Source organism: Octopus bimaculoides, chromosome 16, assembly GCF_001194135.2.
Source record: "Octopus bimaculoides isolate UCB-OBI-ISO-001 chromosome 16, ASM119413v2, whole genome shotgun sequence".
Lineage (NCBI taxonomy): Eukaryota > Metazoa > Mollusca > Cephalopoda > Octopoda > Octopodidae > Octopus > Octopus bimaculoides.
The window spans coordinates 16,796,509-16,809,182 of NC_068996.1; the positions used below are offsets into that span (position 1 = coordinate 16,796,509).

The 12,674-nt window shown below is 38.2% G+C and overlaps 1 protein-coding gene across 1 annotated transcript in view; it reads right to left on the bottom strand.

Annotated features, from left to right (window-relative positions):
• Nucleotides 1-12,674, bottom strand: part of LOC106884172 (polypeptide N-acetylgalactosaminyltransferase 10) — a 297,946-nt gene that overhangs the window by 29,858 nt on the left and 255,414 nt on the right. Inside the window, exons 7-10 of the mRNA XM_052973542.1 lie at nt 7,059-7,176; nt 3,862-3,972; nt 2,366-2,587; nt 476-583 (exon numbers count right to left, since the gene is read on the bottom strand). Coding sequence (XP_052829502.1) covers nt 476-583; nt 2,366-2,587; nt 3,862-3,972; nt 7,059-7,176 — 559 coding nt within the window. The remainder of the gene's footprint in view (nt 1-475; nt 584-2,365; nt 2,588-3,861; nt 3,973-7,058; nt 7,177-12,674) is intronic.

The following is a 12,674-nucleotide window of genomic DNA, read 5'->3' on the forward strand; positions in this document are numbered from 1 at the left end:
ATTTTATGTGCCACCCGCACAAGAGCCACTCCAGGGGCACTGGCAACGATCTCGCTCGAAAGTCCTTACACATGCTGCGGGCACAAGTGCCAGAAAGGCGACGCTGGGCACAGGTGCCATCACGATTTCACTTGCTCCAACAGGTCTTCGCAAGCTGGTCTTCTCAAATATGGAAACACAAACACAACTTCCCAACCAAAAGGTTTGGGATTCAATTCCAGTGCTTGGAAATTTGGGCAAGTGTGTTCGTATGTGCATATGTGTATATGAGAGAGATCAAGTATGTGTGATAGAGAGTGAGATAGTGTGTGTATGTGTGCATAAGAGAGAGAGAGAGAGAAAGAGAGTGAGAGGAAGAGAGAGGGAGAGAGAGCGAGATAATGTATGTGTTTGTATGTAAAGGGAAATTTGCAATTTAAAACCATACTGCCAGTTCCATAGAACCTATGAACTATCAATGGACATTTAAACCTACCTGTTCTCCCTGTCCTTGACCATCTTTAATGCAAGACTCCAACTGGAACCGTTCATTAGGTCCTCGGAACCGAGTATCAAGACATAAATTGCTAGCTTTGCTGCGAATCTGTAAACATAAAACAAAATTATATTTTCAACTTAGAGCATCATTTTCCACACACTCTCTCACTCTCTATCTCTTTCTCTCTCTCTCTCTCTCTCTCACACACACACACACACAAATATATTTAGATGGTCACAGTTGGAATGCGTCTGCTTATTCCCAGGAAAGTTCTGACTAAACAACAGACTCCAGGCAATATTTTTGTATTCTAAAACGAAGGGAAGTTAAATCTGAATGAGTCATTGCAATAGCATTGACATCTCAGCGCTACCGTGACAACCAGCATTATTCTTTCTTTAAGCATGGATTTGAAAGCTGAGTCATCAGAAAGGAGTTCCAATGAGATGGAAGTGTTGCTGAAGAGGTCACAGATGTGTGACAAAAGATTTCCAGACAATGGACACAAGATAAAATAAGAACAATAATAGACATATGAAGAACAAATATATAGTGCATGTGTTTATTTGGCAAGAAAAAAATATGACAATCCTGAAATATAACAATATTTGAATTATCCACAACATTAATATGATTTTAAAATTCGATGTAGAACAATCCAGAGGGAAACAGTTATCACTAGCTAAATATACTCACAAGTCTTCGACCTGTAACTAATTTGATAAGTGCCAATGCATAAAACTCTTGGACCTGTTAAATATTTATATATATACACACACATACATACATACATATAGATACTCTTTTTTTACTCTCTTTGAGCTTGTTTCAGTCATTTGACTGTGGCCATGCTGGAGCACCGCCTTTAGTTGAGCAAATCGACCCCAGGACTTATTCTTTGTAAGCCTAGTACTTATTCTATCATTCTCTTTTGCCGAAACGCTAAGTTACGGGGACGTAAACACACCAGCATAGGTTGTCATGCGAATCTGGGGAGACAAACACAGACACACACACACACACACACATATATATATATACATATATATATATATATACATATATATATATACGACAGGCTTCTTTCAGTTTCCGTCTACCAAATCCACTCACAAGGCTTTGGTCGGCCCGAAGCTATAGTAGAAGACACTTGCCCAAGATGCCGCGCAGTGGGACTGAACCCGGAACCAAGTGGTTGGTAAGCAAACTACTTACCACACAGCCACTCCTAATCATTTTATTATAATGAACTTTGAACTTTCACTGGTAGTAGGCCTTGTCAGTTAATTCTTTCAGTTTGTATGCTTATAAATACCCCCTTGAACTAACATTAACTAGACATTCATACACATAGTGTGGAAAATTGGAAGTTTAGATGGTCAAGTCCGAATGTTCCCAGACAACAAAGATTAACTCACCAGCCTTAGCAAGGCCTTCTCTTCCAGAGTGATCCATTAGAGTGGCTGTGTGGTAAGTAGCTTACTTACCAACCACAGGGTTCCGGGTTCAGTCCCACTGCGTGGCACCTTGGGCAAGTGTCTTCTACTATAGCCTCGGGCCGACCAAAGCCTTGTGAGTGGATTTGGTAGACGGAAACTGAAAGAAGCCCGTCGTATATATATATATATGTATGTGTGTTTGTCCCTCCACCATCGCTTGACAACCGATGCTGGTGTGTTTACGTCCCCGTCACTTAGCGGTTCGGCAAAAAAGAAACCGATAGAATAAGTACTAGGCTTACAAAGAATAAGTCCCGGGGTCGATTTGCTTGACTAAAAAGGTGGTGCTCCAGCATGGCCACAGTCAAATGACTGAAACAAGTAAAAGAGTAAAAGAGTAAAGAGAGAATTAAACAAAAAAATGATAGACACAACAAAGAATACACACCTCTCCATCAGCGACATTCGGTGGTTCTACAGGTGGATAAAACTTTGGTATATCATATGCCACTTCTTTCATGAACCAGCTGAAAGGTTTGCAATTTAACCGCTTTCTGATATCCAGCTGTGCACTTATATCACCTGGGTTAATATCTCTGTAGTGCGGTCGCCGAAGATATATATATTCTTTATATTCATCCATCCATACTTCTGCAACTCTGCGATAATTCTTCAAAGGAAAAAGCAAATGAATAAATAAATAAATAGACACGATAAAAACAAAATGTAAGTGAAAGGATGTTGAAGATAAATAATTTAATTTGTTTTAATTACGAGATTATATCGTTCTAAATTGTCTTGTAAACTTTTCTTTCTTTACACCTGTGTAACTTTGTTAATAGAAGCCACATGTTAACAAAGACCACATGTCAGCAGGCTATAGTGTTAGTAGAGAGAGACCACATGTTGGTAATATCTGGAAGTCAAATGAGAACCAAATGTGGAGCTGCGTGAGTATTGCAAGCTAATATACACACACATAGAGAAACACTAATGTACACATGTGTATGAGTGTAAGAAAGAGAGAGAGAGAACAAGAGAGAGAGTGTCTGAGAGAATGAGTGTGTGCATGTGTAAGAAAGTGAATGAATATACATGTGTGAGAAACAGTATGCATGCAAGAGAAAGAGAAAATGCATGTAAGAGGGACAGTGTGTGTGTGTGTGTGTGTGAGAGAGAGAGAGAGAAAGGAAAATGTGTGCATGTGAAAGAGAGAGAATGTGTGTGAGTGTTGAGTGAACTTAGTCATTCAATAGGCAAAAACTCATTAAGTAGGCTCCAGGTTAAGTACTTAATGCATAGGAGAACACATAAACACAGCAAGAAACCCCACCATGAGCCATTTATACAAAGGAGGCTTTATGACTCATTAAAACAACAGAGATTCTATGATGGATCATATAAGAATCTCCCATTAATGAATTAATGAGTGAGTGAGAGAGAGGGGGGAAGGAGAGAGAGAAAGAGAGAGAGACTCAAACTAGGGTTTGAACAAGTCACTGAAGCCAGTGTCCCAGTATATCTATAGACAAATGAACGAAACTAGAAAAAGAACAAAACAATTGAATTGTATTGTTTGTTTGTATAACTGAAACAATTTTGAATCTCTATAGTGTGAAATGTATTGATGTTAACATAACTAGTTGGTGTTTCCTGATATTTTAAATATACTGTATTATAACAAGGAATGCAAGTATTTGTGTCTGTGTTTGTCTCCCACCATTGCTTGACAATTGGTGTCGGTGTGTTTATGTCCCCATAATTTAGTAGTGTGGCAAAAGCAACAAATAAAATAAGGACCTGGTTTTAAAAATAAATAAGTACTGGGGGTCAATTCATTTGAGTAAAAATTCTTCAAAGCAGTGCCCCAATAGTGCCATAGTCTAATGACTGAAACAAGTAAAAAATAATAATAATAATAATAAAATGAAATTTTTTACATACTCGCCCAACAAAATCTCCAACTCCAGGATTTGGAAATGGAGCAAATTTCCTGTAAACATGGCCAACTCTTGAACAAGGAGCATCAACCATTTCGCCACCACATTGCCAAATCTAAAATAAAATAATAAAATAAATGAAAAGCAAAATCAAATTTTGGATTCTCTTATTAGAATATAGTTTTCTCCATTCCAGGTGAAATGAAATGGAAGACATTCAGAAACATTTAAAAAGTCATGTGTATCTTTTAACACATCAGAGAATTACGAGGGACAGGGTCTCTACTTTGTTAATGAGCCATGAATTAAAGGGTTAGGGAATAACAACTACATTAATGGCTTCTACTGTATTAATGCATTGTTGGCCTCATCATCATCATCATCATCATCATCGTTTAACGTCCGCTTTCCATGCTGGCATGGGTTGGACGATTGGACTGAGGACTGGTGAAACCAGATGACTACACCAGGCTCCAATCTGATTTGGCAGAGTTTCTACAGCTGGATGCCCTTCCTAATGCCAACCACTCCAAGAGTGTAGTGCGTGCTTTTACGTGCCACCGGCACGAAGGCCAGTCAGGCGGTACTGGCAACGGCCACACTCGAAATGGTGTATTTTATCTGCCACCTGCACAGGAGTCAGTCCAGCGATACTGGCAACGAACTCACTCAAATGTCTTTTCACGTGGTGCTATTTATGTGCCACCAGCACGAAAGCCAGACAGCTGGTGCTCTGGCAACGATCACGCTCGGACGGTGCTCTTAGTGATTTATTGGTACTGGTGCCATTACGATTTCGCTTTCGCTTGCCTCAGCAGGTCTTCGCAAGCCGAGTTTAGTGTTCAATGAAGAAGTTGGTATGGGTGGGTCTCTCTCTCCTGTATTAATATCTCAGGTCTCTATTGTATTAATGGTTCATGGTATCTTATGATTGGGAAGGTCTTCAGGTTGGAGTGGCCTTCAGGTTAGGGTGTACCACTCAAGATCACGAGATCATGGTTCTGATTCCTGGACTGGTTGGTGCATTGTGGTTTTGAACAAAACACTTCATTTCATTTTACTTCAGTCCACTCAGCTGTAAACAAGTAACACTGCAATAGAGCTGTGTCCTGTTCAGAGAGGAACATTGTGACTACAATCAATTATATGCCATAGAAACCCAGTAACTGGCCCTTTATGTCAGAGGGCCAGTTGAATCAGGACTAATATGGAAGTAAACAACAGCAGTAAGAACTACACATTCAACTGCAGATGCAGAATTGACTCTTTGAAACATTACTGCCACTCTGGCGCAAACACGTTGACAGAATTCTTTCTTTTTAGCCAAAATCAATTCCAGATAAACAGATGCTTCCAAAAATGTGTAAGAGATATTTCTCTCTCAATCTTTATCGCTATCTCTCTTCCCTTCTTTTCTCCAATGTTAGAAGAAAAGAAAAGAAATAAATCATTTTCAATTTCTAAATGAATTTAGATTAACTCATTTCAAAATCATATGTTATGTCATGGAATGAATTTTTTTTTTTCTAATCCTTTTGTCAGCAGGAAAGGCAATACTCTCAACACTTTGTAAGGCTACTGAGATTGGTAAGAGGAAAGGAGAGAGGTATTCTTGAACTGGAAATTTGATCTAAATATTTGAAACAGAGTGTGACTCTGCTAAGATGCTAGGTGGTAGTGTTAAGCCAGGTAATAGGTTAAGACTACCAGTCATGTAGGTTATGGTAGGATTTGAGTTTAGAATTAAAAGAACTGGAACAAATTCTACAAACCATCCAGTCCAACATTGAAACAATTCTTCCAGTCTATCACTCTCAAAATGACGAAAAGCAGGACTTTTTATTCTACTTGTCTTTAAATGTATAGGACTAGAGGACAACTTTGCTGACAGGGAACTTCAACATACATCACCAGTTATTTTCTTTCTGACTCAATGATCTCTTGCAAAAGCCCAGAATGTGTCACCCAGACACATACATGCATATATGTAATTTTTAGTATGTATATGTATGCATATAAATGTGTGTATATACATATACACACACAAACATGAACACATATATATGATTGCCTGCATACATGCATATTTGTGCATATATATTCCTGTACATACACACACACACACAAATACAAAAGCAGATACATTTTTCAAACATTTGTTTTTAAAAGTGTGAATTTTCAACATATCCATCCACCATCATTACATAAGTTGTGATGTGACTTTAAAGTCCAAGAAATGCATTTCACAGATGATTTTTAGTCATACCTTGAATCATATTAGTTACCCTAACTCTCAGGTCATGTATACTACAAAATTTACTTGATTACCAATTACCTTTGCATGTCCCAATAAAATATATATGTATTACTCTCTATTTGTAATTTATATGTAAGGTTCTTTCAGCTCACAGTTTCAAACATGTCTCTTACTCACTCTCTTTATTCACAATTTAAAATGTGTTCTTTATTTTGAATTTACACCTTACACCAGTGGAGGCGCAATGGCCCAGTGGTTAGGGCAGCGGACTCGCGGTCATAGGATCGCGGTTTTGATTCCCAGACCGAGTGTTGTGAGTATTTATTGAGCGAAAACACCTAAAAGCCCCACGAGGCTCTGGCAGGGGATGGTGACTAACCCTGCTGTACTCTTTCACAACTTTCTCTCACTCTTACTTCCTGTTTCTGTTGTGCCTGTATTTCAAAGGGTCAGCCTTGTTACACTGTGTCACGCTGAATATCTCTGAGAACTATGTTAAGGGTACACGTGTCTGTGGAGTGCTCAGCCACTTGCACGTTAATTTCATGAGCAGGCTGTTCCGTTGATCGGATCAACTGGAACCCTCGACGTCATAAGCGACGGAGTGCCAACAACACCTTACACCATTTACACCTTGAAACATGTAGTTCATTAAATCCATTTTATACTAACTAATAAGTTTGTTGAAATAGATTTTACCAGCTTCATGTTTGGCAATTTGAACAAAGAAGCTTCTCTATTAATACAGTTCTTTCTTTCTTTCTATGAACTAAATGGTGAGAGATGTGTGGAGTGAAGGAGGAAGGATGAAACAGAAGTGGTATGAAAGAGAAAGAAGCCGAAAACAAAAAAGAAAACAAAACAGAAGGAAACCAGGTGTGTGGCTATATGTTGGGCAGAATTCTCTAAAATTAGAATCTGAATAATCAAGAGTCATTTCTTACCTTAAATGATAATTCGTATTGCTCTCCTCCCCAGATGTCCAATCCTGGGTCATATCCTCCAAGGTCCCAGAACCATTCTCGATCAATGGCAAACAAACCACCTGCCATAACTGGGCTCCTGTAATTAACACAACAAACTAATAAGAAAACATATACAAAAAAAAAAAAAACTGCTATATTCTGAGAGTCACACTTTTTTTTTTGCTGTTGATCACTGATTACTTTTGTAGGTTAACAATCTGTTAATTATTTACATGCTCATTTGTTTAGCTATAATTATAATCACACTACTTTCAATTACTGATCTATGGTGTATACAGGGCAAAATGCTTAGCAGCATTTCGTCCTTCTATACGTTCTGAGTTCAATTTCCACTGAGGTCAACATTGCTTTTCATTCTTTCAGGGCTGAGAAAATAAAAACCATTTGAGCAGTGGGGCCAATGTAAGCGACCTATCTCCTCCCCAAAATTGCTAGCCTTGTGCCGAAATTAGAATATTATTATTATTATTATTATTATTATTATCATTATTTAAAAAGGCATTTCCTTCAGCACTCAACAGGCTCAGTTCAAATTTCGCCGAGGTTGACTCTGCTTTTCATCCTTTCAGGATTGATAGAATAAGTACCAGTTGAGCACTGGGGTTGATGTAGTTGGCTTCTCCAAAATTTCAGGACTTTAGTAGAAACAACTACTACTACTACTACTACTACTACTACTAATAATAATAATAATAATAATAATAATAATAATAATAATAATAATAATAATAATAATAATAATAATAATAATAATAACAACAACAACAAAAACACTGATAATAATTATTTCTATTATAGACACAAGGACTGAAATATTGGAGGAAAGGAGAAAGTCAATTATATCAACTCCCATGCTCAATTGGTACTTATCTTAAAGACCCCAAGCAACAACAACAACAACAATAATAATAATATCCAGTTGATGTTCTTTTCTTTATTAGTCCTCATTTTGTACTCATGGAGGGTCACACCAATGTCACTGATCACCTTCCCACCCAATGCAACCTGCAGCATTCTTTCATCATTATCTCTAGGGTAGGCATGCAAGGACTTGATCTCCATCATAACACTATCCTCAACTCCAACCAGTCCTCTTCCTCCCTAGTTAAGTAAAGCCATACCACCACCACCACCATCACCACCACCACCACCACCACCACCAATAATGATAATAATAATAATAATAATAATAATAATAATAATAATAATAATGACTTCTTCATTGACCACAAAGGAACTACATTAAGAAAAATTTGGACAGTACAGGACAAATCAAAGAATGTGTGTGTGTATGTGTTGTTGCGAGGGTTTTGCATGTAAACAAGTTAAACAAGTGGGGGGGGGGAAACAATATTAACAATGTATAATCCTCAACAAGGCGAAGACTTTCAAGGGCTGCAGCATTCTTTCATCATTATCTCTAGGGTAGACAAGCAGAGACTTGATCTCCATCATAACATTATCCGATACTCTAACCAGTCCTCTTTCACATCCGTTCTAAGGTAAGGGAAGCCATGCATGGCCATTATCTTCTTAGTTTTCCTATCTATGCTAACCAGTTCCTCCCTTGTCCATTTCACAACTCCTGCTCATGATAGATGACCAAGGCCTTTAGCATTATGCCGTGCTTGAGAAGAAGACACAGCAAGCCAAATAAAACTGCATTTGTAGCAGATGCTGGTGTCATGCAAATGGCACCTGCGCTGGTGGCATGTAAAAACACCCATTACAGTCTCAGAGTGGTTGGCATTAGGAAGGGCGTCCAGCCATAGAAACCATGCCAAAACAGATTGGAGTCTGGTGCAGCCTTCCAGCTTGCCAGCCCTGGTCAAACCATCCAACCCATGCCAGCAAAGGGAACAGATATTAAATGATGATGATGATGATCAATAGCATACCATGCTTACAGCATGCTCAAGCATTGACACCTCTGATCAGGTTTCCTCCATTCAGCTTGGATCTACATGGCTTTTCCACTTTTCTGGAATATTCAGAAGAAATATTTTCCTTCATCCTGGTAATCATCAATGGGCCTAATTGCTCTTTTACTCTCTCTTTTACCTGTTTCAGTCATTTGACTGTGGCCATGCTGGAGCACCGCCTTTAGTCAAACAAATCAACCTCAGGACTTATTCTTTGTAAGCCTAGTACTTATTCTATCGATCTCTTTTTGCCGAACTGCTAAGTTACAGGGACGTAAACACACCAGCATTGGTTGTCAAGCGAAGGTGGGGGGACAAACACAAACACACATACATATATATATGTATATATATACATATATATATGTATATATATACATATATACGACGGGCTTCTTTCAGTTTCCGTCTACCAAATCCACTCACAAGGCTTTGGTTGGCCTGAGGCTATAGTCGAAGACACTTGCCCAAGGTGCCACGCAGTGGGACTGAACCTGGAACCATGTGGTTCATAAGCAACCTACTTACCACACAGCCACTCATACGCCTTGTAAATAATAATGATAATGAAATTTTATTAACTCTTTCAAAATCACATATCTTTTACATTCTTGTAAACTTGCAAATATACCTTCTAACAAAATCTTAATTCTCAGAACCTAGTCTCCTTTCCTTACAATATAAATCATTGCTAGTCTTATATAACATTCAACTTGCTGCTAGTTGAGGTCTCTGGGTGAGACTTAGAACAACTTGTATAAAATAAAACAACAACAATGAAAAGAAAAATCCTTTAATGACCCTTTTTTCATGCTGGCATGGATTGGACAGTGTGCCAAGTTGTAATCCTTGCTTTGGCAAAGTTTTTACAACTGGATGCCCTTCCTAACACCAGCCATTGCATGAAGTGTACTGAGTGCTTTTCATGTGGCACCAAATACCTGCAAGATGAGACCCTTCAACTGAATAGGGTATAGAATTGAGAGATGATACTAATCCTTTCTTCTGTGACAGTCTTGTGCATGTGAAGTATCTCACTTATACAGCAGAATGGGCCTGGTCATTATTCAAATGATGTTGGTGTCAGTGACAGCATCATCAACTTCACTATCATCATGGTCATTGTTTCATCATCATTTAAATACCTACTATTTCTTTCATGGGTCAGATATAATTTTGCGAGTCAGACTTTCTACATCATTTGATGTTCGTTCTGTCGTCAACTCCCACCGGTTTCCAAGCAGGTCAATATTTCTCCATAGGTTAGCATGCTCTCAGGGGAGACTGGAAACAAACAACATCATTTATATTGTAGCAGAGATTTGAACCCTAATCACTAGAAATTCAGCTAGACAACTACAAGTGAGCCACCACCACGTGATTGATCTATAAATCTATAAATCAATTAATCAGTGTGAAGCTGTGGCATGATAAGGCATTCTCAGATGTTCTTCAATTTAACAACATCCTCTATAAAAACAGTTTGGTGCTTAACCCATCACAGTGTTGAATGTGGTCAACTGGTTCATATGCTTCACCTTTTGCTAGCCAGGCACAGACAGCCAATAGACCACTGACACCCTGGACCACCTCAGACTTTTGCACAGACAATGCCAGGCATTTATACAAATTCCACAGATAGCCTTCTATATTCACAGTGGTTTTTCTCTCCTCCCAGTTGGCAGTTATTAATATTATTCATTGTAAATAGCCAACACTAAATACATTATGTCTGACAATAAATATTTAAGTTAAATGTTCGTGAGTTTGCTTCAGTTTTTATTAATGTACCCAGCAATGGCATTCCAACATACAACAATGATAATAAAGCTATCCATTCTGACAATGGCAACATGGATGTTTGAAGTATATCATCTTTAACCAACTCACCTCAAACAACAAACAAACCACAAGACAGCATAAGTATGATGCCATGTCAAAAGAATGCACACACACACACATTCAACAGATTTCTTTTTAATTTCAATCAACCAAATCCCAAGTAGAGATATAATGGGCCTGACTAAACCCAAAACTATGTGGTTGCAAAGAGAGCTTCCTCAGCCACGCTTACACCCACCTCTCAATATATATATATATATATATATATATATATATAGCCAACAAAAGTAATAGTTCTCTGAGCTTTCTCATTCTTTTCTTATTATGGTAACTACACATTCAGAACAACCTCTCCAGTGCTAAATTGATCACCTAGGTAACAGAAACTATTTACTACCTCAATGGAGCATGCAGGGCATTTTGAGAGAATCAATTTCCCATGTATCTTTACTTGTTATGGCACCTGTGCATCTGCCACACACAAGCACTACTTTCTCCATTAACCTTCCTGTGATTCCACTGCACCTCTTGTGTGTCCATAGCTTGCACTGGGTACACCATATAGAATTCCTACCTACATCTTTTCTACATATCAAGTAGGGTTATTTACTTGGGAAGAGTGGAGTCTTGTCTGTTTCCCTGCTTACTAGAACTTTGGTTTTTGCTAAGTTCAATTTAAGGCCCTTCAATTCCATACCTGGAATTTCTTTTCTAATTCTGTTACAGATTCTCTTATGAGAACAAGATCATTATCATATAGTAGTTCCTAGGAGCAACTAGTCTTGAATTCTTCAGTTAGAACCTGGAGAACAATGGTGAATAAGAAGCAGGTGAGTGAGAACTGAGCCCTTGGAAATGCCAAGCTGTATGCTAAATTCATCACTGTATTCATGGCTAACTCTCACTTTACTGACAGCACCCCTGTACATGGTCTTTATTGCTTTCACAAGTCATTCATCTATCCCTAGTTTCCTCAAAGATCACTAAATCACAGAGCAAGCAATTCTGTTGAAAGTTGTCCCCTAGTCAACAAATGTCACGAACAATGGTATATAAAATAAAGTGACTCAGTTCAATGTTTATTAAAGTAAAAATATTCTGTAAAAAATATATTAAGATACTTCACAAGAAGTGTAGCAAAATGCACAACGACTAAGTATCTCACTTCAAATTACAATCAAATAATATAAACCTCAATCAACTGCTATTTATTTTGGTTGCAACATTTTATCTGCAACATTTATTTATTTATATGACCATACAACCTTTCTAGTTTTCTCAACAGTTGCTGCAGATCTCAATTGATACTTATTGACTTCCAATGAAATAAAGCAAAAGAAGCGGCTGTGTGGTAAGTATAGGTGTAGGAGTGGCTGTGTGGTAAGTAGCTTGCTTATTAACCACATGGTTGCGGGTTCAGTCCCACTGCGTGGTACCTTGGACAAGTGTCTTCTACTATAGCCTTGGGCCGACCAAAGCCTTGTGAGTGGATTTGGTAGACGGAAACTGAAAGAAGCCCATCGTATATATATATATATATATATATATATATATATATATATATATATATATATATATGTATGTGTGTGTGTATATATGTTTGTGTGCCTGTGTTTGTCCCCCCCAACATCGCTTGACAACCGATGCTGGTGTGTTTACATCCCCGTAACTTGGCGGTTCGGCAAAAGTGACCGATAGAATAAGTACCACACTTACAAAGAATAAGTCCTGGGGGTCAATTTGCTCGACTAAAGGCGGTGCTCCAGCATGACCACAGTCAAATGACTGAAACAAGTAAAAGAGTAAACTA